Here is a 25,060-nt window from a genome sequence, read left to right as displayed (position 1 = left end):
ATCACTCCATGTTGCTCATCATCAGGGAAACACAAGTCAACCCACAATGAGGTGTCACCTCACAGCTGTCAGAAAAGCTAGAATCAGAAACACTAGAAACAACAGGTGTTGGTGAGGACGTGGAGAAAGGAGAACCAAGCTGGTGCAGCCAGGCTGGAGAACAGTGTGGAGTTTCCTCAAAAAGTTAAAAATAGACCTACCCTGCGATCAGCAATTTCACTTCCGGCAATACGCCCAAGGAAATGAAACCACTAACTCAAAAAGACATCTGCACCCCCATGTTCACAGCAATATTACTTCCAATAACCAACCAGTGGGTTCAGCCTAAGTGTCTGTCAACGGATGATCAGATAAAGAAGGTGGGGCATACATACAGTGGAATAAAAAAGAAGGAAATCTTGCCATTTAGAACAGCATGGAAGGGCCTTGAGGGCACTGTGTTAAGTGAGATAAGCCTGCCAGAGAAAGACAAATACTGTGTGACCTCACTTACGTGTGGAATCTAAAAAACCCAAGCTCATAGACATGGGCAGCAGAGTGATGGTTGCGGGAGGCGGGGGTGGGCAAAATGGGGGGAAGGTGGTCCAAAGGTGCAAATTTCAGCTGTCAGGCCTGGGGATGCGACACCCAGCATGGTGACTATAGTTTAAAAGGGAAATCGAGGGGACATCACAGAGCTGCTGAGGGGACCAGCATCTCCTGAGATGAGCCCGAAGGTCTCCCGCAGTCTGGGCTCTGCGTGGTGCAGGACTTGGCCCTGGCTTCCCAGCGTCAATGTGAGTGCTCACCTTCCCAGAACAGTCTGCGAGCTCTCACCTGCCCAGGGCTCGGCCCCAGCCTCACCTGAGCTGCGTGGGACCGAGGCCGGACCCAGGACGCGCTGCGTAGGCGCCACCAGGACCTCCCTAGAGGTGCCGGCTCGGGCGTCTCTGGACTTACCGCACATTTCTTCGTGGAGCACTTCAGCGGAACAGAAAATCCACCCGTCTGAGTCATAAATGAGATGTTTCCTTCCAGATCTTTGTTTATCTAAAAAACAAAACACCCCAACCGCCATAACATTTGTAACGTTACCACGGGCTGGACCTGGGCATGGCGGCGGCTGGGAGGAGCCTCGCACTGGCCAGGGCCCATTAGAACATTCTAACATGCCCCATTTCGACCCAAGAACACCACCAGATCACACTTGCTGGCTAGCAAACCATCAGAGCAGCCTTGTAGTTCTTCCCAGCGTCAGGAACATGCCGAATATGTTTGGAAACAGAACAGGGGCCTGTGACCCCTACTGAGGCCCGTGTGTCATTCCTCCATCAGCACATCAGTGTCTGCAGGGCCCGAGAAGGAGACCGGTTCCACCCACCACCCACTCACGATGGAGGGAAGTCCCTTTACATTATCTGGTTTCGGAACAGACACTCACCATGGGCTTGAAGGTGACAAGTACTTTGCAGGACATCCCGGCTGACATGGGCCCAGGGGGATCCAAGCTGTAGGCACAACCGTCCATGGGATACGTGATCAGATCGACAGGGAAGGCGCAGCGGGGCTGGAATCAACTGTATGGCAGCCACGGCCCGGAGCAGGCACTGAGCGGGCCTTCTGGACCCTGTCCTGCCCATCCTGGGCATCGTGCCCCCAGGTCCCAGGTCCCAGGAAACATTCAGGTGACATCTGAATGTGTGCAGAGTGAGTGAGGGGCCAGGTGCCATGGGGTGAGCAGTGACCAGGGTCCTGGAGGACACGCATGTACCTGCCTGGACCAAGGGCAGGGTTTCAACACCAGTGTGAGGGGTTGTGAGCCCGGTAGGGGGCCCTGACCCTGCACACAGCTGGGACCCTCTGAACCCCACTTTCAGGGAAAGATCCGGGGAAAGATGCCCAGCTGCACAGGGAGATTCGAGGGCATCTGGCTTGTCTTGGTCTGGATCCTGAGTGAGGAAAATAAGCTCCCAGAGAATTTCTAACGTGGGATGTATTTTCACAAGGTTAGATTTTACCTAAGGAGCTTGGATTAGAAAGATACAAGCTAAAGTTTAATAGAATTGCTTTCCCCTTGGCTGGCAATGACCTCACGGCTCCAGGCAGAAGCAAATTGAAAACTTCTCTGCTTGTGAGGGAAGGTTCTTGATGCCCCATCACAGACACCCCAGGGGGCAGAGTCCCACTGGTGAGAAGACAGGATGCCCTAGCTGGAAAGGGGGCGTGGATGCCAACAACACGTGCAGACAGAAGGCCACACTCCAAGGGCCTCAGATAAGAGAACGATTGATGGCGACTTTAAGAGATGTGATGTTAGGGCGCCTGGGTGGCTCAGTTGGTTGAGCGACTGCCTTCGGCTCAGGTCATGATCCTGGAGTCCCGGGATCGAGTCCCACATCAGGCTCCCTGCTCGGCGAGGAGCCTGCTTCTCCCTCTGACCCTCCCCCCTCTCATGCTCTATCTCATTCTCTCTCAAATGAATAAATAAAATCTTTAAAAAAAAAAAAAGAGATGTAATGTTAAAATGATCAAGGACAGAAATAGAGAATCACAGACATGAGAAAGGAACTGGTCGCCATCGTGAAGTTGCTGCTGGCCTGAGGCAGGATGCAGGGCTTCTGGAAATGAGAAGTATGGCCCTGAAACAAGAGACTCGGTGACAATTTCAACAGTCAGTCAGACACAGAGAGGAGGACGGACTGAGTGTCAGACTCGAGAACACACCTGGATACTCAGCTGGAGAGATGGCCACAGCTGTTCAGACATCTGGGTCCTCAGTGAGCCCTAACGCGTCTAAGAAAATCAGCCCACAGCTGACGCACTGTGGAGGAGCTGCAGGGCCCCGGAGACGGGGAAGTGTCAAGGCGACCAGAGGGAAGCCAGACAACCCACCAAGGGCTGTACCTTCGGGCTGAAAGGCAACTTGGCAGCAGAAGACATAGGGGGGGATAACCTCAGTGCGGGGATCCCAGCTCCAGCCCCAGTGGGGAGTGCTTTGGGTGCCAAGGGAACAGACACCCTGAGTCTGGGCCCCTGCCCCCCAGAGACCCGCAGACTAGCATGAAGAACAAGTAGACCGCAGGAATCCTGCACCTCCGGCATGACTGCAGGACAGAGTAGTGGTGCTAAGCAGTGATTTCCAGCCGTGCTCTGCCCACGCAAGCCTCTGCAGATAGCCGAAGGGTCCAGAACACTGCAGGCATGGGAACGCAGGTCCCATGTCTAACCTACAGCAGGCCCCGGAAGAGAACAGCGTGTCCTGTGTGGGAGAAGCTGATCAGGGCCCAGGTCGGCGAGCATGGATCGCAGGGACAGGTTGTGGGGATGGGCAGTGGGACCTGCGCTCCAGCCAGGAGTCCTAGAGCCGTCTGGGGTCATCATGGGCCTCCAAACACATCAACTAAAAACTGGCAGAAACCAGGAAGAAGCTTTCTTAAAACCAAAGGCAAAATGCTAAGGAGCAGAAGCAGAGAGACAATGAAGCAGACACAAGCAGGTCAGCACGAGAAAAATGAGGGAAAAAAATAAAGCAGGGAAGAAGCAGGCGTTAAAGGGCACCAGATAGACGTGAAAGAAGATCCAACTCGCGTACCAGTGGGGTCGTAGAAGGAGGACACAGAAGCACGGTGACAGAGGGGACATGCAGACAGCTGGACGGACAAGTTCCTGTCTTTAACCTTCACACAGAAAAGGCCCAACAACTGCTGGGGACATCTTCCCCAGAGAGGGTAGCACCAGAACATGGACAGGGACGGAAATGATCATGGAGACTGGGGCTGGCCTCAGACAACATCACCCAAGCAGGCATACAGAGCTGTCTCCCAGCAGAACACTTTGCACTGGGACCACGTGCCGCGCGGGCATGAGGGCTGTGGATGGCGGTCTGACACCCGGGGGCCTGTGTCCCCCGGCCCCAGTGCCCCCAGCCCCCATGCCCCCCGGTTCCCACACTCCCTGGCCCGTGTCCCACAGTTCATGCCCCCCAGCCCCTACCCCCTGGCCCCCATGCCCCCCGGCCTCTCACTTGATGTGGATGAAGTCCCGGAGATGATCCTCCACGCCCACCAGCTTGCAATAGTTAATGGTGTAGGTGGTGTTTATCAACGTGATCTTTTTCTTGTACACTTTGCCAATATCAAAATCCTGGAAAAATCAGAGAAGTTATTCCAAGCCTGTCGGAGGGAAGCCGCCTGCGAGCATGCGCCGGCAGGCTCTCCTCATGTGCCCCCGATGCCCAGTGTGCTGAGGACATGACCAAGGTCTCGGAGACGAGCACGAGGAGCGTTAGGAGACCAGGAGCAATTCCCAAGGTTTCCCAACTTAGGAAGGGCCCCTCTGGGGACGCACGAAGAGCAGAGAAAGTGGGAGCAGGAAACGGCTTCCTGGGGACTGCGGCCAGCGTGGGGCCCAGGGCTGGCGCCCAACTCTGTCTGACGGACTCAGGACCGCACATGCGGTCCTCTCCTCTCCTGCAGAGTCTGGTGACTGACGACACGTGAGCACTGACCTCCTCACTGTCCCTTCCCAGGGAGGCTGTCCCCTGGGATGAGGGCCCTCCTGGGGCTGGTGTCTGACCCCCCACAACACCCTCAGCACCAGGGGAGGCCGGTAGGGCCGTGTCCCTCCTGTGTGCCTGGGTGGGCTCTCGGGACTCACCTTGAAGTGGATGAGCTTGGGCTTGCTACTGAAGGGGTGACCTTTGAACTCGCACCCGGACACCACCTGCTTGTGGGTCACTCTGCGGCGCACCTGCTCCATGGTGCGGGCCAGGATGTCCTTGTCCATCTTTGTCCCACCCACGGGCTTCCGGTCCACCTCCTCTTTGGGCACCTGAGGTTCCAGAGACACAGCGGCCGACACTCAAGGGCAAGCCCAGGCCCAGCGAGATGCTCTGCTCCCCGTGGCCAAGGGCAGCTTGGGGGCCACAGGAGTTAGCGGCCCAGAGCCAGGGCCTGGAGCAGCCAGGGCAGGGGACAGCCCGCACCATGTGGCAGCCCACTTAGAGAGAGCCCGGCAGCAGCGAGGCGGACGGTCCTTACTTCAGAGAGGAAGGAAAGATGAGAAGAGTAGACACGTCCAGGGTCCCAGCGGATTTCTGGGAAGTAATGGCAGAGCGGGTTTTCTAGATTTTTGAATAGTTCACTTTATCTGTTTTTATTTTTTTATTTATTTTTATTTTTTTGGCAGGGGAGGGGCAGAGGGAGAGAGAATCTTTTTATTTTTTTTAAGATCTTATTTATTGGAGAGAGAGAGAGAGAGAGAGAGAGCACAAGCAGGGGGAGTGGCAGGGAGAGGGAGAAGCAGACTCCCCACTGAGCAGGGAGCCCAACGCGGGGCTCGATCCCAGGACCCTGGGACCATGACCTGAGCCGAAGGCAGACGCTTAACGACTGAGCCACCCAGGCGCCCCGGGAGAGAGAGAATCTTAAGCAGGCTCTGCGCTGGGCGTGGGGCACCTCAGTGCTCAGTTGGTTGAACGTCTGACTCTTGATTTTGGCTCAGGTCATGAACTTGGGGTTAAGAGATCAAGCCTCAGGGGGCGCCTGGGTGGCTCAGTCCGTTAAGCAGCTGCTTTCAGCTCAGGTCATGATCCTGGGGTCTTGGGATCGAGCCCCACATCTGGCTCCCTGCTCAGCGGAGAGCCTGCTTCTCCCTCTCCATCTGCCTGTCACTCTGCCTACTTGTGCTCTCTCTCTGTCAAATAAATAAATAAAATTAAAAAAAAAAAGAGATCAAGCCTCAGGTTGGGCTCTGTGCTCAGCGGGGAGTCTGCTTGTCCCTCTGCCCCTCCCCGCTGTGCTCTCTCTTTCTCTCTCTCAAATAAATAAATAAATCTTAAAAAAAATAAAATAAAGAGCTAAAGTCTCAGTAGCAACAAAGCAAAATAAAAAGAGTCGGATGCTTAACTGACTGAGCCACCAAGACGTCCCAGTTTCCTAGATTTTTAAGTCAGGCCAAGAGGAAGGTTTTGAAACGTGCAACAGGAACAATGTTTCCTCAAGCGGCACAAATAACGGTGTCTCCCTGAGTGACGTTGAGTAACCGGGCATGGGGCTCTCTCTGCGGCCTTGGCTCTAGGCCAGCAGGGCGGGCGTTTTGACCTCACGTACCTGGAAGCAGGAATCACTCACCTGGTACGGCTTATAGTCTTCCTTCCAGAGCCCAGGGATCTCGGGCTCGGCCAGCGTGTCATCTTCCCAGCTGGTGTTTCCGGGGTCCCCCTGGACAGACTCACTGGAAATGGCTTCCAGTAACTGAGGGGCTTTGGGGTGTGCGGCCCCGTCGCTGTCCTGCCGTTGAGGAAAGGAATTCAGTAGCTAATTGCAGAAAACAGGGACTCTACAGATCAGCAAGAAGAAAATAACCCTCATCGTGAGCCCCTTGGGCACATCTTTTTCTCTTTACCTGAGAACCAGAACACAGTCTCTTTCGTCACTTTACCCATTTAAAATATAAGTATCTTTATACAGCATTAAATCTTTCTCCAACATCCACAAAAGAATCCGCAAGACACTGATTTATGGACCTACTGGAACCCTTTTCACCGACCCTTAGTTCTGCACTATTTCTAATTTTTGCGTCTAATTTTTGCCCTTCATGGTTACCACCCGAGGATGCCTGGTCCTGGAATTAGGCTTCAGTGGGGCCGGGTTGCAGCCTCCCTCCAGGGCACCTAGTGTGGAGGGTCAGGGAAGGCTCCTGGGGCAGCTGGCTGGAGACTCAGCCCAGGGGGCCGGGGAGGAAGGCAGGTGTGAAGGCCCAGAGGTTTGAGCCAGCTCAGTGTGGGGCGGGGCTGAAGCAGGAAAGGACTGAAACCACCTCAGGACAGAGTGAAGGCCCCACAGAGGCCAGAGGCCGAGGGCAGAGGCCTGAGAGGCTTTTTAGGGCTGCGGATTTGTTGGAGCCGGTGACCTGGACCTTCAGGTTTTGGGGTGCACAAGGGCAGAAGTGCTGTGCTGGGCTCAGGAGGGGGTCCTGATGTCCCTACCCCACACCCCCCGAGACAGGTAAACAGGTCACCTGACTGGGTGGCTGGCACGGAGTTGGCCCTTGGTAGGGATGAAGACGTGAATGGATGAGGGAATGCACAAGAGGGAAGATGCTGGTGCCTGGAGGCACAAATGGCCCTTGGCCCGGGACTGGCCTTTGGTCATTGGCCTGCCTCGGTTATGTAGGGACAGGTTAGGCGGCCCGAGCCAACCTTGTTGCGGGCGACACCGTGGCCACGGGCTTCCCCACCTGCAGTGCTATCCCCAGGGGGTGGCTCCCATGGTGGGTGAGGCACCAGAGACCTGGGCCTGTCCTTGTACCTGTGCTGTCACCCGGGGAAGGACAGCTCTCTGGTGGCCTGCCACCCCACCCGCTGCGGAGAGGACATGCCCGCCCCGCGTTGGGGCCTCCCAGCAAAAGGGCAGCCCAGGAAGAACGTGCCGAGGAGAGGAAAAGGAGACATCCTGGTGCAGGACACGCAGTTTCTTCTGTTGGATCTTAGCTGGAGGCGTTTATACAATGACTCAAGGTCCCGGGCCCTCGGGTCATCCGCCTGCTTCCCTGGAGGTGCGCGCATTTGACGGGCAAGGGCACCCGGCTCACCAGCAGGTGACAGGAAAGCACTGTGTCCCTGCCTTCACAGACGTCTGTGACATAGCTCCACGTCTTATCCCTCAGAGTCAGCCGGTCTGTGGCTTTGGCAGGGGAAGACTGTTTCTTCTTCCTGTTCTCTTCCTCAGCCTCCTCTTTCAAAATCTGACTTACGATCTCCTGCTTTCTGAGCTTCTGCTCCTCCTCAAAGGTGCTGTGGGAAAACACCATGTGGGCCCAGAGGAGGCAAGATTCGAGCTGCCTCCGGGGGCCCAGGCGGCCCGGGCTCAGCTCAGCGGCCCTCACGAGCCCCTTCCGCAGCAGCGCAGGTCCAGCACCCCCGGGCGCAGGGTTGCAAGGAGCGGGCCCTTGCACAAGCCCCCTGGCTGCTGAGGGAGCAGATGAGGCCAGGATGGCCACCAGGCCGGAGGCCCAGGACTTGGCCCTGCCTGGCCCAGGCCCAGGCCCCACAATAAACCTTGACCCCACAGGAGCTGCCCCTTCCTCCTGGCTTCCAGGCCGGCAGCTGGGGCACTCCCGCTGAGGCACGAGCCAACGCCACCCTCACTCATCCCAGCTGCTTCTCCCTGGCTCTTCCTGTGTGCCAGGACTGCCAGACTAGGGGGCTCGGGGGAGCTGCCACTGGGAGCCCCTAACAGGGTGGGGAGATGGCAGAGCTCCTGTGGTGACCCTCAGGGCACAGTGACTCCCAGACGGGAGACGCTGTCCCCAGTGAGACGACCGGGAGGCCACCCCTGGGTAGACCCTAACAGTGACCGTGGTTGGGGGCGGGGGAGCTGGGAGTGCAGGAGGCGGGCAGGGGCAGAACACTGACCTTGAGATCTTGGGAAGCCCACTCCTGCAGGGGGCTTGGGGGCGGGAGGCAGGGCGGGGTACAGCCTGGGGGGCAAGGCATAGGGGCCCTGCTGGGCGGAGGGGGGTCTCAGGGTGAAGGACGGGGATGCAGGCCACACTGAGGAGGCAGCACGGAGCACCCGTTTGGAGGAAATCAGAAAGGGGAGCCCCCAAGGGTGAGCTGCCCACAGCCCCCCAGAGGAGGGTCTCGGATTGCCCAGAGACGGAGAGAGTGAGCCATGTTGCGGCCTTGGCACAGCTCTTGAGAAACCGGGAAACCAGGCCAGGAGCCCAAGTGGGGCTGCGCTAGGGGTGATAGGGCTGGAAGGGTCTGTGTTCTGAGGCCCAGGGGAGGCCCCACCTGCTGGGGTCTGGATAGCAGCGTGCGGAGGGAGGGCTGGAGCCCCCATCTGAGGGGAAGCCCAGGGAGGGAAGCAACTTGGCTAACTGTGATGGACACGCCTCCCACGGCCCAGGGGCATGTGCCCTGGAGTGCCACCTCGCACTCACCGTTTCTGGGCGTCCAGCTCCTGGCACCGGCGTTGATGGAAAAGGTGCTTGAAGGCGTCCCCACCTTGGGCCAGAATCATCTCCTTCTCGGCTTGGGCCTTCTGCTCGGCCAGCTCTGCCTTGGCCTGGCCCCATGCTTGAAATTTCCGGAGCGTTTCCTTGGGAACAGAGAGCAGGCTTATAGCACTGACAGACGCATGTGCACACACACCGGAACTTTCTATTGCACGGGTGAGGTTAAGTTAGCTCTGAGATGCCTGAAAAGATGTTGCAGAGCCCTACTCCCTCACCTGGCCCGCCCACCTACTGACCAACCTCCTCAAGATCCTCAGGGGCTTCCCGCAACCTGAGTGCACTGTCTTCCGCTGTTCCGCAGGACTGGCCCCTGGCCTCCGCCCCCCGGCTGTTTCTTGGCCACGCTGGGCTTCGCTCCAAGAGGCCTCCTCTCTCTTGCCTCCGAGCCTTTGCAGATGCTGATCCCCTTCTTCCCTCTCCACTTTCCAGGCCTAACTGCCACACCCCAGGCCCCAGGGGGGTGTCACTTCCTCCAGCAAGATCCTGGGCCCCCGCACACGGCCTCACCAAGCCCTGGTCCTCCTGGAGGCTTGTCATTGTGCCTCCCATGCACCAGGCCCCATGAGGACAGGTCTGTGCACTTTCTTCCTGCCCGGCTAGGCACCTGGCTAGGGCCAGCACAGACCCGGGGGCAACAGATCCTGGGGGGAGTGACTGAGTGGTGAGTCGGAGGACACGAGACTCCCATTCAGAGGAGCAGGGATTCAGGAGGACAGGACAGGGCGGGCCAAGCGGTGTGCAGGTGTGGACCCCTGCGTGGAAGGACACACGCCTGCCTGGACAGGCTCATGGAGCATTGCGCGGGGCCCTGAGGGTGTCGGGAGGCTCTCACACTGTCGCTCCTGGATTGCAGTGCATCCCGCGGGCCAGGGCCCATGACGGCTGAGAGCGGGGCACCTACCCTGTTGGCAGTGATGCTGTTCTTCAGAGCCAGCACGGCGTCCATGCGCCTCTTCATGTGCGCCCGGGACTTCCTCTCCTCCTTCCTCTCCTGCTCTCGAATTCTGGAGGAAGGTGCATTTTTCACCAAAAGTGCCAAGGTCATATCGATGCACAAGTACAGAACCAGAAGGAGCCTGGGGGTTGGTCATGTCCACCAAGGAAATAATGGAATGTGGTGACATGAGAGGTACACGCAAAGTGCTGTTTGAACCTCTGATACGAGGAAACATTGAAACATGTTTCCCTGGACTGGAGGTTCCTGCCATCTTATGGTAGGTCCTCTTCTGAAAATAAGCAGGCAATCAGCTCAAAACTAAAAATAGTTTTATTATTTTTTGACAGTAAGGTGATGATTTAATAATAAAATTGGGGAATTTTAAAACAAAAACAAAGGATCCATTCTTACATTTCTTCTCTGGGGAATCAATGGGAAGAGAGTCTGAGAACGCTACCTTCTCAGGGAGGCCTTCAGGAACCTCACTGCGATCTTGTGATTCCTCTGGGCGTCTTCCACCAGCTTCTGGTGCCTGAGCCCGTGCTCCCTCTGGAGGTATATGGACTTCCTGCAGTGGGAACAGAAGCGCATGAGCACTGGGGGCCACGCCCACCTGGGGAACAGGTGTCCCTTAGAGCCAGGCTGGCGGCACCTGTGTCCTTGTGCTGAGGGCGAGGGCCAGGAGGGGGACATGGGGCGGAGCGGGCACCATGGGCAGGACGAGGACCAAGCTGGTGGGGAGGGGCAGGTGAGGACCCCATGAGTGACCAGGGACTTGGCTCCCATGGAAGGAGCAGAGAAACCTGGCAATGGATCGGCTGGGGTGGGGAGGAGAAGAGTAGCGAGGACCTTGGGTAAGGACTGAGAGGTAAGGAGATGGGGACTGCACCAGGGGGGCGGGAGTGGAGTGCTCCCTTCACAGTGGGGTGGTGCTCAGGAGCCTGGCCCAACAGGAGGCCCCTGGACGGGGGCCACACCCAGGGAAGTGCGGGGACTGAGCCCCTGGGAGCAGCCAGAGCAGGAATGGGAAGGAAAAGTGACTTAAGGTCGGGGTGGGGGGGCATGGAGCAGGGGTGGGGCTCAGGCAGGACCACAGCCGAGCTGGCTCTGGAGAAGCTCTGGAGAGCCCCTCTCCCCCCTGCAGCAGGTCCTCACCACCTACCTGACCCTCAGCAGCCGGTTCCGCTCAGCCTTCTCCAAGGCCTCCTCCTCCTTGCGGAGCTGCTTGGCCGCCTGCTCCCGGAGGCGCTTCCTGCCAGCCACCTCCTCCTCCTGGGCAGACTTTGGGCCGTCCTCGAGCTGTCCCTCCTGGATTGCAATGTGCCACATGGTGCTCCTTCAAACAAGAGGCACTTCTGTTTCTGTCAGTGAAGGTGTTGGAGACCTGGGGCCGTACCCAGGCGTAGTGTCCACGCCAGGGGTCTGGGAGTGCCTGGACATCCAGTTTTGACAAACACCATGGAAGGTCATCTCGTCCTCCTGGGAGCCCTCTGGGCCTGCAGCTGCTGGAGAGGGAGGCTCCCCATTCACCTCAGCACCAGCGGCCCCTGCCCTACTTGAACCTGGATCTCCACTTCCTGAGTGTCCGTGGGCATTTACCTGCACCTGCCCCCTCCGGGCCTGAGGACAGGCGTGGCACTCTGAAATAGGCCAGGGACACAGGTGGGAGATGCTGCCTTTGAAGGGGGCTCCCTGTGGCTCTAGGACAGAGACAGGGCCAGGGGCAGCGTGGGGCATGGAGGGGAGGAGGGCTGGTGCCGTAACGGGCAGCGGGTCGGGGTTCTGGGTATGGATGGGTGGCAGGGATGTTCGGCTGATTGATTATAGGGTCCCTAGGCCTGAAAAAAGATAGGGGTTTTACTAAGGTCTCACTTTCTCTGAATAACCAGTGTGGTCAGTCAGAGAGAGGTGACCGTGGAAAGAAGGTCAGAGGGCCAGACAGGCTGCTGGAGGATGGGGAGGCACACAGACTCGCCCCTCTGGGGCTGAGGAGGCCTCAACTCCCGCTGAGCACCCAGTCCACCCGCAGCAGAGAGCAGGCCAGGCCCCATCTGGTACACGCCCTTCAGGCCCCAGATGGTCTTGCACCAGGCCGGGCACGGTGATTTGTGCTCTCGGGAACAGTCACTTCCTCCGGACACAGGGCTTCCTTCTTCACCTGTGTCCTCGTTACTGCCGTGATTCTCTGAGGAGGCACAGTCGCTCAGCTCACCAGGCATCACCGTGACTTCTGCACAATGGCGTCACTTTAGAGACCAAAGTGCCGTGGTGGGGTGAAGGCTCAGTTCGCCGCTTGCCAGGCGCCTCACGGGGACAGCAGCTGGTTTTGCCGGGGAACGCCAACTTGAGACTCAGTATGAGGTGGCCAGTTCCCAAGATGACAGCCTGTGACCCTGCCTCTTGTGCGTACACCCTGAGCAGCCTGCACCCGCCTGGTCTCACGGTGGATCCAAATGTGGCAGAAGTGACGGTACATCACTTCCGAGATGACGCTGGGGCTTTTGCTTTGCTTCTTCCCCTCTCCCTCCACATTGCTCACCCTGGGGGCTCAGTGCCCTGTTGTGAGCAGCCCTGGGGGGAGGCTCATGTTGGGGAGAACTGAGTGAGCTTGGAAGCTGATCCTCCATCCAGCCCAGTGAACCTTCAGATGATGCCTTGGCTGACATCCTCATGGAAGACCTTGAGTCAGAACCCCTCAGCTACACTGCTCCTGGGTTCCCGACCATCTAGGAAGGCTGAGGTAATGCTCGTCATGTTCAACTGCAGATGCACCTGGACCCCGCTACACACAAGAACATGGATGCCTGGACCCCGCTACACACAAGAACACGGATGCACCTGGACCCCTGCTACACACGAGAACACGGATGCACCTGGACCCCGCTACAGACAAGAACATGGATGCACTGGACCCCCACTACACACAAGAACACGGATGCACCGGACCTGCTACACACAAGAACACAGATGCACTGGACCCCCACTACACACAAGAACACGGATGCCCTGGATTCCTGCTACACACAAGAACACGTATGCACCAGACCCCCGCTACACACAAGAACACGGATGCACCTGGACCCCGCTACACACAAGAATACAGATGCACCGTATTCCCGCTACATACAAGAACATGGATGCACCGGACCCCCAATACACACAAGAACACGGATGCACCCGGACCCCTGCTACAGAAAAGAACACGGATGCACCCGGGCCCCCGCTACACACAAGAACACAGATGCACCGTATTCCCAATACACACAAGAACACGGATGCACCTGGACCTCCGCTACACACAAGAACACGGATGCACCTGGGAATCTGACAAGGCAGGACCACCAGTGTTTTTGCGGCTCTGGTAAAGATGACTGCCCAGCTGGGTGCTGGGTGGTGAGCCCCAGCCTTGGGGCCAACTGTCAAGCAAGGGCCATGTAAATGCCCATCATCCTTCTGGCTTGCTCACAGATGGATCTACCATCCTGGCCACCTTTCTTTCCTCCCCTCTTCTCACTAGATTATGGGGAGGGTGTTGTGCTTTATCCCACAGGAGCCAGGGGATCAGACTGGACTGTGCCTGCCTTACAGGAGGGATGGGTTACAGACTGATTCCCGGCCCCCAGACTTGCTGTGGGGGGGGTAGGCTGCTGTGGTTCTTCCAGCAGAGTGGTGGCGTGCGGCCAATGCCCTGTCCCGGTCCTCTCTGGGCCCTCCTGCATGTTTCCCAGAGGCCACCTGGCCAGCACCTGGGGGAGGGGGCCACTGTGCGCGGGTGGGGGTGGGGAGCAGGACACGAGGGACATGAGGGAGCTGAGCCCCTCCTAAATCCCTTTCTTGCTTCTACAAGCTAGAGGTAATGCTGATGTTTACAACCTGGTCTCCAAAATACTGAAGACAATGCAACAGTCTCTTTTTCTGGGGTATGATTTTACAACGGTTGTGAAACACTTAAAAAAAATTTTTTTTTTGAGGGGTGCCTGGGTGGCTCAGATGGTTAAGCGTCTGCCTTCAGCTTAGGTCATGATCTCAGGGTCCTAGGATTGAGCCCCGCATCAGGCTCCCTGCTTTGCAGGGAGCCTGCTTCTCCCTCTCCCTCTGCTGTTCCCCTTGCTTGTGCTCTCTCGCTCTGTCAAATAAATAAAATCTTAAAAAAAAATTTTTTTTTGAGAGAGAGAGAGAGAGTGCAAGCAGGAAGGGTTGGAGGGAGAGGGAGAGGGAATCTCAAGCCAACTTCCCACTGAGTGCAGAGCCTGAGACGGGGCTCCATCTCGACCCTAAGATCATGACCTGAGCCAAAACCAAGAGTTGGACGTTTAGCTGACTGAGCCACCCAGGCACCCCTGAAACACTTTTTTAAAAAATGGTGTTGGCAGTTGTATGGAAGCCCAAAGCCGGAAAGGGGAAAAAGGAAAAGAAGCAGGTTTCATAGTTCTTAAAAATGTAAACAAACGTGGAGAAAGCGGGAAACATTTATGTGAAGTCTTATCCTGTCAATGATTTCATTTAACGAGCTCCCTTCCAATTTCCGGGCAGCTGGAAGGTTAAGCACACAACACTTGAAGGGCAGTGTCCTGCCACCCGGCCGAAGGGCCCGTCCCGCTCCCGCCTGACTCACTCGCTCTTCTGCAGCAGCGCCTTGATTTCTGACTGCAGGTCTCTCTCGTTGTCCAGCTCCGTGCAGAGGCGTCTGGACACCGCCTGGAGGCGGCCCACGGCTGCACTGCTGAGTCGGGAGAGGGAGGTGGGGGGTGGCGTCAGCCTGGCCCCGGGAGAGCCCCCTGCAGCCGCCACCCAACAGAGGCCTTCCCAGGGCGGCCTTCACCTGGCCTTTTCATCTTCCTGAGAGAGATCTGTCTAAACCAGCCAGCGGGGATGGCAACGGGTGTGAGGTCCTATGCCCGCTGCTGGCTGCTTGGCCGGGCACAGAACTTGCTAGACAACCCGCCCTGGTCACGCCACTGCTCACTTTCCTCCAGGGTCAGGGAGCCGGCTCCCCTGGTTCCAGCCCGTCGGAGCTGCAGGCCCATTCAGATCCAGGAAGGATCCAGCACACCCGCCCCAAGACCGTAAGCAGCCACGTGGCTGAGAAGCCAGTGGAAGACTCTTAGGTTCTGAGCCCACCCTGCATCCTCTCATGTCCTTCCCCTCTTGCGTCCTGGACTTGGGGCTGGCTGGTGCACTACCCAGTCATCCTAGCGCCCAGGTGTGTTCTGAGATAATGACGGGGATGCTGGGCTGAACAGGGTGGCCGGTGGGGCTGCCTTGTGGGAACAGCCTAGGCTGACACTGACCACAGGACCTGGCTGTGTGGATACCATGGATCAGGACCCCAGGCATGTACAGCTGGGGAGTGGGTCTCGAGCAGCTGGTCAGTCGGGCCATCATTTCCAGACACCTGGCCTGCTATGTGCCATAGAATCAGGTGGATTTCAAAACCCTACAAAAGAGCTTGTTTCTCCTGGCGGGGGCCTGGGCTGCAGCCCTCACGAAGCTATTGCTCCATGTGCTAGCTGGCTCCTCGTCCTGTCTGTCCTGTGGCCCCTAGGACTCCCGCCTCCAGCGGCCAGGAGCCCCTCTGTCCTCCTGGGGCCAGTGGGGCCCAGTGTTCGCCTCTGTGGCTGGCGCCCTTCCCTCTCCTGGCAGCAAGTGGGACAACTGCTCTCAGACTCCAGCTCAGAGCGCCAAAGTCCCACTGCGTCCCTTCTCAGCAGGGTGACCTTGGGCAGGTCACTTAGTGTCCCTAAGTCCCTCCAAGGGCTGCTGTAAAATTACAGGGCTGAAGCACATGGACGCCATCTGGCTCACAGGGGGACCTCAGGGCGCATCTGTGGACGCCAGCCCCAGGTGCATGCAGAGCTCCCAGCTGGTGTGTCCGTGCGGTAGCCATTCAGATATCGGACACCCTTGCCTGCCCTGCTCTGCCCCCTAGTTTTGGTAGTGGTACCACCTAGCTGGCCGTTCAAGGCAAAGCCCAGTCCTGATGTTTCTTCCCCTTAGCCCACTGGTATCCCTACAATGTCCCCACAGAGTGGCCCCTCTGTTTGGGCGCTCCTGGGGCTTTGCACATCCCTCACCCCCCAGAATGTTCTTTCCTGGTCATTGCAGGCAAGTTGTTTTTGTCACTCAGGTCCTAGCCTGGAGGTAACTTCCCAGGAGGCTTCCCTGGACACCTGCCTCAAAGTGATCACCCCTCCTGACCTCATGGCCATCAGCTTTCTTGTCTTGCGATGACAGGTTTCTTTGTTTCCAATTTGGGTTGTGTCTGTTTCCCACACTGAAGGGCAGCTAGTCTTCCTCGTGTACCTAATGGCTGCAGGTGTTAGTAGAGATCATGGTTCGGGGGAGACTAGATGCTTCTCTGTGGCACTGCACTGGTGATCCCCAACCTCCTGCCCCCCTCGGCGCCCAGTGCGCATGACCTACGTGCTGTTGGCCTCTTTTTCCGCAGCCACCTCAGCCGACACGCTCGCCTGCTGTTTGGTGATGAGATCCATCCTCTGGCGGCAAGCACGCAGCTCTCCTCTGAAAGCAAGCCAGAATCTAGGTAAATGCTTCTCTGGAGTCCAGTCTCTCTGCATGCTCTGCCCAGGTGCCTCTGACTGTTACGCATCTTCAGAAAAGGACAGTGGGGCTCAGGGCAGTGCGAGGACTAGGCCCTCACAGACCATGTTGGCATTTCCCTCCAGCTCCTCTTGCCAAGGCTAGGGGCCATGGTCGTCTGTCCCCCTCACCCAGGCCAGGGGCTGAGGTCACGTCTTCTAAGGATTTCTTTCACTTAATCAAGTTGCATGATCAGGGTCTTGGACATCTGTTTTCTGAAAGTCACCTGTGTGACCTCAGCCCAAATGAGAATTAACATGAACCAGCACAAATGAATGAACTCAGGCATGAGCTCATTGGCCATCATGGCCATCCTGACCTCATGGCCATCAGCTTTCTTGTCTTGTGATGACAGGTTTCTTTGGTTCCAATTTGGGTTGTGTCCATTTCCCACACTGAAGGGCAGCTAGTCTGCTTCCTCCTGTACCTGGAGGTTTCTTTGTTTCCAATTGGGTTGTGTCTGTTTCCCACACTGGGCACCAGGGAGAGGCCTGGGAGGGCTGTGCACAGGGCACACAGCTGTAGCCCCTCCTCAGTGTTCTAGAACTCACAGAACCAACAGGACAACCAACCAATGTGTGGGGCTGGACTGAATTCCGATTCAAAACTCTAGCTCCTGTGATTAAAACAGCAGAACCAAACTAGTTCTAAACGATGCCTGGAGGACACGCAGGGAACTGCCATACGGATGGGTATGCGGTGGCAAGGAGATGTCCGTTTCCTTAGGGGAAGTAACCAAGCCAAGGTTCTGCACAAAGATGTTTTTGTATGTTTAGTATTTAGGAGTAAAGTATTGTGATTTCTGCAATTTGCTTTCAAACAACTTAGCAAAAAGAAATCACATAAATGCACACATACACAGAGAAAGAAATGACAGGAAAGGGTTAACAGTAGTGTACGGGTGATAGCTATAACCATTTCCAAAAGTTTCCAACTTTTCTGTATGTTTCAGCTTTTTTTCACAGACATTTGGGGAGCACGCTGAATCAGTGTTAGTGCTGATGGAGCTGGAGGGGCCTGTAAGGGCAGGACTGGACCATCTGAGGGCAAGTCCCACCCAGACAGGTCACCAGCCAGGCCCAGGCCCAGCAGGAACAAAGTGGGTACCTTCTGCATGCTTTACGTGACAGCCCAGAAGGCAGGAGGAAGTCTGTCCATCAAGGATGGCCAAGGTCCCCCCTGTGGGGCCTGTGGGGTCAGCAGGGTGAGAGGGCTGGCCCGATCAATGCCTCCTGGAAAAAGGGTACCCCGCCCGCCGCCGCTCACCCACCCCCCACCGCCGCTCATCACCATCCTGCCTTGTTCCCTGCTCGCCACGCCCACTGTAGCTCCCTCCCCGCAGCCTATCACCGCTCGCCACGCCCACCGCTCGCCACGCCCACCACCTCTCATTTCCGCCCACCATCGGTCGCTCCACCCACCACCAGCCCTGTGCCACCTTGCCCCGCCCACCACAGCTCACTCCCGCTGCTGCTCATCCCACGCACCGCCTTCGCCACTGACCACGCTCACCCCGCCCACTGTGGCTTGCCCCACCCACTACTCCGCCCCACCCTCCGCTCACCACAGCTCTCTATGGCCCCGCCCATCACCACTCGCCACGCCCACCACTTGCCACGCCTGCCGCCACGTGTGGCGTTCACCATTGTCCCCGCCACGGCCCAGTCCGCCCACCACTAGCTTGGTTTTCTTTTCTTTTAAAATTTATTGGAGAGAGGGAGAGAATAAGGGGGAGGGGTGGGGAGGAGGGTCGGAGGGAGAGGCAGAAGCAGATTCCCACTGAGCACCGAGCACCAAGCAGGTGGCCGGGGAGCAGGTGGCGGGCGGGTCCCCGGGCCAGTGTGGTACTTGATCCCAGGACCATGGGATCACGACCTCAGCCCGTCAGACACTTACCTGACTGAGCCGCCCGGGCGCCCCTCACCTGGTTTTCTGAATGAAAAGCTCTTTCTCTTCGCGCAACTTCTCTAGGTGGCTCAAGGCCTTTCGCAGGTGGCCTGCCTGGAGTCCATCGGGGATGGCTGTTTTCTTCTTACTTATATCAGCATCAGCGTTGTGCTGTTTCTCGGGGCTGAATGTAGAAAGGACACAGCTGCCCTCGCAGCCCAGCTCCACCTTTCTGCAGAGGATGCCCAGGCTGGGGTGGGAGGAAGCGAGCTGCCCACCCAGACTGATTACCAGAGGCATCCCGGGTCAGCACTGTTCCCAGCTTCTTGAGGAAGAAATTCAACCTCAAACTCTGGGTCCTCTAGTTCGTCTCTTTCTAGAAGTTGAGGCAAGAGAAAAAAACAAAGAGCAGATACAGACATTCAAGTCTGAAGCACTGGTATAGATCCAGACAAGCTCACACTGATGGGCAATGATGCTGATGGTGTCTTAGAGCAATGGTTCTCAAAGTGTGGCCCAGGAATCCCTGGCGGGAGTGCCTAAAATCCTTTCAGAATGTCTGCAAAATAAAAAACTATGTTCCTAATAATACTAAAACATCATTTGTCTTTTTTAATTCTCATTTCATAAGTGTACAGTGGAGTTTTCCAAAAGGCCACATGATACATAATATCACAACAGACTCACATAGATGGAGATATGAGAATCCAACTGTCTTCTGATAAACCAGATTCTTTGTTACATATAATAGGTTTAGTTTTGCTAATTTAAATGAATAAATATAAAAAATTCTCAGCTTTAATATTTAATACAGTAAATTTTAAAAGATACAATCAACATAAAAGCTCTTTGGGTCTTCAAGAATCTTTAAGAATGTAAAGGGGTTCTCTGACAGAAAACTTTGAGAAATATTGTCTTAGAGAATCTCTGTAGACTTCCAGCAAAACATGGCCAATGGAAATATCCAATAGCATATATTGCCACTCCTTCATTAAATCTCAGTGAAAATGATGGGAAAGGAATTTAAAAAGGCATCAACGCAAATCACAAGGAACACGGGAAAGAAAGTGGACAAGAAAATCCTATACAATTTTAGAAGATGGAAAGGTGGGCACTGATTTACCTCACGGCACTCCACCATACCTCACCTCACCATACCTCATCTCACCCAACTAACCTTACAATACCATACCTGACATCACCACACCTCATCTCACTTCACGTCACCATACCTCACCTAATCTCACCTCAACTCACCTCACCTCATCTCACTCACCTCACTACACCACACCTCACCTCATCTCACCACACCTCACATCTCACCTCACCTCACCATATACCTCACCTAATCTCACCTCACCTTACCTCATATCCCACACCTCACCTCACCTCACCATACCTCACCTAATCTTACCTCACCTTACTCATATCCCACACCTCACCTCACCATACCTCACCTTAACTCACCTCACTTTGCCTCACCCCACCTCACCTCACCTAGTCTCACCTCACCTCGCCTCACCTCATCTCACCTCACCTCACTACACCACACCACACCTCACCTCACCATACCTCACCTCACCTCACCTCACTATACCTTACCTCATATCACCACACCTCACCTCACCTCACTTTACCTCACTTCACCTCACCTCACCATACCTCACCTAATCTCACCTCAACTCAACCCACTGCACCTCATCTCACCTCACCTCACCATGCCTTATACCATCTCACCATACCTCATCTCACCTCACATCACCACGCCTCACCTCATCTCATCTCACCTCACCGCACCTTACTCTATGACAACTCACCTCATCTCACTACACCTCACCTCAACTCACTTTACCTTACCTCACCATACCTCAATAATCTCAACTCAACTCACCTCACTTCATACCACCACACCTCACCATACCTCACCTAATCTCACCTCACCTCGATTCATCTCACATCATCTCCTCACCTCACCTCACTTTACCATACCTCACCTTACTTCACTTCACCATACCTCACCCAATCTCACTTCACCTCATCTCACCACACTTCACCTCACATCGCCACACCGCACCTAATCTAAATTCACCTCATCTCACCACACCTCACCTCACATCGCCACACCACACCTAATCTAAATTCACCTCACCTAATCTCACCTCAACTCACCTCACTTCATTTAACCATACCTCACCTCAATCACCACACCTTACCTCACCTCACTTCACCATATCACAACTCATTTCATCTCACCACACTTCACCTCACCTCATCATACCTCACCTTACCACACCTCACCTCACTAAACCTCAACAAACCACAAACCACACCACACTACACCATGCCTATCCTCACCTCAATCACCATACCACATCACTCCACACCTCACCTGACCTCACCTGTCCTCACACCACCACACCTCACTTTACCTCACCTCACCCCACCTCACCATACAACTCGCCTCATCTCACCTCACCACACCTCATCTGACCAAACCTCACACCACAAACCACACCACACCACACCATGACTCATCTCACCTCACATCACCATACCAAACCACTCCACACCTCACCTCACCTCATCTCACCACATCTCATTTTACCTCACCACACCACACCTCCCCTCACCTTGCCTCACCACACCTCACCCCACTACACTGCGCCTTATCATACCTCACCCCACCACACTGCACCTCACCTCGCCTCACCTCACCTTACACCTCACCATACTTCACCACACTTCACCTGACCTCACCACACCTGACCTCACCAAACCTCACAACACACAAATCACACACCACACCATGCCTCATCTCACCTAATATCACCATACCACACTCCACATGTCACCTCACCTTGCCTCACCTCACACCACACCACACCTCACCTCACTTCACCTCACCTCACCACACCTCACCACACCACCTCACCTCACATCACCATGCCTCACCTAGCCTCAGCTCACCTTACCACACCTCACCTCTCCTCACCTCACCACACTTCACCTGACCTCACCTCACTATACCTCACCTCACCAAACCTCACAACACCACAAACTACACCACACCACATCATGCCTCATCTTATCTAACACCACCATACCACATTCCACATGTTGGCTCAACTCACCTCACCAAACCTCACATCACCACACCTCACCACACCTCACCTCACCTCACCACACCTCACTTCACCTCATCTCATCTCACCTCTTCTCACCATACCTCACCTCATCTTACCTCAACTCACCTCACCTCATCTCACCTCAGCTGATCTCACCACACCTTACCTCACCTCACCACACCTTACCTCATCTCACCTCATCACACCACAACTCACTTCATCTCACCACACTCACCTCATCATACTTCATATACCTCACATCAGCTCACTTCATCCTACCACATCTCACCACACCTTACCTCACCTAATCTCATCTCATCTTACCTCCACTCACACCTCACATCACCACACCTCACCTCGTCTCCCACACCTCACCTCACCTAACTTCCCCTCACCTCACCACATCTCACTTCATTTCACCACACCACACCTCACCTAAACTCACTACATCACAACTCACTTCATCTCACCACACCTCACCTCACCTCACCATACCTCACATAATCTCACCTCACCTCATCTCACCTCGCCTCACCACACTTCACCTCATGACACTGCAAAGCACACCACACAACACCATGCCTCACCTCACCTCACATCACTATACCACACATCTCACCTCATCTCACCTCACCACACCTCACCTCACCAACCTCACAACACCACAAACCACACCACACTACAGCATGCCTCACCCCACTTCACATCACCATACCACGTGACTCCACACCTCACCTCACCTCACTTCACCACACCTCACCTAATCTCACCTCACCACACCTCACCTCACCACATCTCACCTCACCTCACCACATCACAACTCACTTCATTTCACCACACCTCACCTCACCATACCTCACCTCATCTCACCTCACCACACCTTATGTAATCTCACCTCAACTCATCTTACCTCATCTCACCATGCCTTACCTCACCTCACCATACCTCACATCAGTTCACTTCACCCTCCCGCATCTCACCACACCTCACCATACCACACCTCACCTGACCACATATCACCTCACCATAACTCACCTTACCTCACCTAATCTCATCTCAATTCACCTCACCTCACCATGCCTCACTTCACCTTGCCTCACCATGCCTCACCTCACCACACCTCACCTTATCACACCTCACATCAGTTTACCACACCTTGCCTCTACTCACCACACTTCACTTACCTCACTTCACCACACCTCACTTACCTCAAAATACCACACTTCATCTTACCCCACCTCACCACTTCTCACCTCGCCTCACCACACCACACCTCACCTCACCTGACCTCATCTCACTACACCTCACCACACCTCCCTTCCCCTCATTTCACCTCACTTCACCTTACCTCACCCATCTCACCATGCCTTACCTCACCTCACCACACCACAAACTGCACCATACCATACCTCACCTCACCATACTTCACAACACCACAAACCACACCACACACCATACCTCACCTAATCACACCCCGCCTTCCCACATCTCACCTCACCAAACCTCACTTCACATCACCACACCACACCTCACTTCACCTCACTCACCTCAGTTCACCTCACCACACCACACTTCACCACACCTCACACCACCACAAACCACACACCACACACCTCATCTCACCACAACTCACTACACCTCACCCACCTCACACCACACCATACCTCACCTCACCATACCTCACCTTACCTCACCACACACCTCAACCTCCCCTCACAACACCACACCTCACCTCACCACATATGAACTCACCTCACCTCACCATACCCCACCTCATCTTACCACACCTCACCTCACCAAACCGCACTTCACCACACCTCACCATACGTCACCTCACCATACCTCACTACACCTCACAACACTGTAAACCACACCACACTATACCTCATCTTACCATATCTCACCTCACCTCACCTCACCAAACCTCACCTCACATCACCATACCACACTCTACACTTCACCTCACCAAACCTCACTACACCTCACAACACTGTAAACCACACCACACTACACCTCACCTTACCACATCTCACCTCACCAAACCTCACCTCACATCACCATACCACACTCTACACCTCACCTCACCTCACCAAACCTCACCTCACCACACCTCACTTCACCTCACCAAACATCACCAACCCTCACAATACCACAAACCATACTGCACCTCATGTCACCTCAGGTCACCTCACTTCAACCCCGCTCACCTCACCACACCATATCTCACCTCAGCTCACATCACCATACCATGCCATACCACACCTCATCCTCTCACCTCACCTCACTAACCTCACCACACCTCACATCAGCTCTCCTCATCACTCCTCACTTCATCACACCTCACAATGCCATAACTCATCTCACCTCATCTCACTATACTTCACCACACCTCACTCCTCTCACCACATCACACCTCAACACATCTCACTTGATCACACCCCACCTCACCTCATATCACGTCACCTTGCCTCACCTCACAATACCTCACCTAACCTCACCTCACATCACCATGCCTCATTAAACCTCACTTCAGTACTGAGAAAGGAGCCATGCTGGGGTTAAATGGAGGACCAAGGAAATTAGTCCAGGTTGGATTGTCCTGCCTGATGCCCAGCACTAGCCCAAATCAAAGCATATCTTAGAAAAATTTGAGATTATCAGTGATTTTTTTTAATCTAACAGCTTTCAGGGAAAGAAAACAAAAATAGGTCATATTCAAAGGATTGGGATAAAAATGGCATCATATTTCTCAATAAAGATGTTAGAACTAGAAAACTGTGTTCTGCTACTTTCAAGATTCTCAGCCATAATTTATCTTTCTTTCAACTGAAGACAGAAAAATATAAGCTTCCTCTTTGAGAAAAAAATGTAAGCTTAAAATATGTAGTCTTTCTGAAGAAAAGGAATTAAGGGAAACTATGAAGCACATCATTTATCTTCATTGTTGCTGAAACACCTATTATTTGTGAAAAGACCTTATTACCATTTTCCACAAGCGGGACATTGTCCAAAAGCTCCTTCTTAGGAAATAGGCTAGCATCTTCTTCCATCGTGGGAAGCAGAAATTATCTACAAAAAAAATTATTACAGATATAGATGAATAAGGTCACAGTTTAAAAAAAACATAAATATTGGATTTCATAAGAATTAATAATTTCTCTTGTAAAAAGACATTAAGAAAATGGAAAAGCCACAGCTTAGGAAAAATCATTTGCAGCACATAAACCTGACAAGTCTTACATCCAGAATATATAAAGAGCCCCTAAATATCAACAATATAAAGTCCAAACTCCGGGGCGCCTCGGTGGCTCAGTCGTTGAGCGACTGCCTTCGGCTCAGGTCATGGTCCCAGGGTCCTGGGATCGAGCCCCGCATCGGGCTCCCTGCTCCGCGGGAAGCCTGCTTCTCCCTCTCCCACTCCCCCTGCTTGTGTTCCCTCTCTCGCTGTGTCTCTCTCTGTCAAATAAAATCTTAAAAAAAAAATAAATAAAGTCCAAACTCCAACTGAAAA

The 25,060-nt window shown here is 54.8% G+C and overlaps 1 protein-coding gene across 1 annotated transcript in view; it reads right to left on the bottom strand.

Annotated features, from left to right (window-relative positions):
- CFAP74 (cilia and flagella associated protein 74) overlaps nt 1–24,627 on the bottom strand; it is a 56,526-nt gene extending 31,899 nt beyond the window's left edge. Inside the window, exons 1-15 of the mRNA XM_045899178.2 lie at nt 24,533–24,627; nt 18,716–18,800; nt 18,462–18,608; nt 16,361–16,459; nt 14,553–14,657; nt 11,100–11,273; nt 10,395–10,505; nt 9,902–10,004; nt 8,926–9,083; nt 7,573–7,774; nt 6,111–6,269; nt 4,636–4,809; nt 4,004–4,122; nt 1,421–1,487; nt 940–1,029 (exon numbers count right to left, since the gene is read on the bottom strand). Of these exons, the coding sequence (XP_045755134.1) occupies nt 940–1,029; nt 1,421–1,487; nt 4,004–4,122; nt 4,636–4,809; nt 6,111–6,269; nt 7,573–7,774; nt 8,926–9,083; nt 9,902–10,004; nt 10,395–10,505; nt 11,100–11,273; nt 14,553–14,657; nt 16,361–16,459; nt 18,462–18,608; nt 18,716–18,800; nt 24,533–24,599 (1,860 nt within the window). The 5' untranslated portion in view covers nt 24,600–24,627. The remainder of the gene's footprint in view (nt 1–939; nt 1,030–1,420; nt 1,488–4,003; nt 4,123–4,635; nt 4,810–6,110; nt 6,270–7,572; nt 7,775–8,925; nt 9,084–9,901; nt 10,005–10,394; nt 10,506–11,099; nt 11,274–14,552; nt 14,658–16,360; nt 16,460–18,461; nt 18,609–18,715; nt 18,801–24,532) is intronic.
- Between the last annotated feature and the right edge of the window lie 433 nt (nt 24,628–25,060).

Source organism: Mirounga angustirostris, unplaced genomic scaffold, assembly GCF_029215605.1.
Source record: "Mirounga angustirostris isolate CCGP_5_RB_7025 unplaced genomic scaffold, mMirAng1.0.hap1 SCAF_4, whole genome shotgun sequence".
Lineage (NCBI taxonomy): Eukaryota > Metazoa > Chordata > Mammalia > Carnivora > Phocidae > Mirounga > Mirounga angustirostris.
This window is presented reverse-complemented; position numbering and strand designations above follow the sequence as displayed.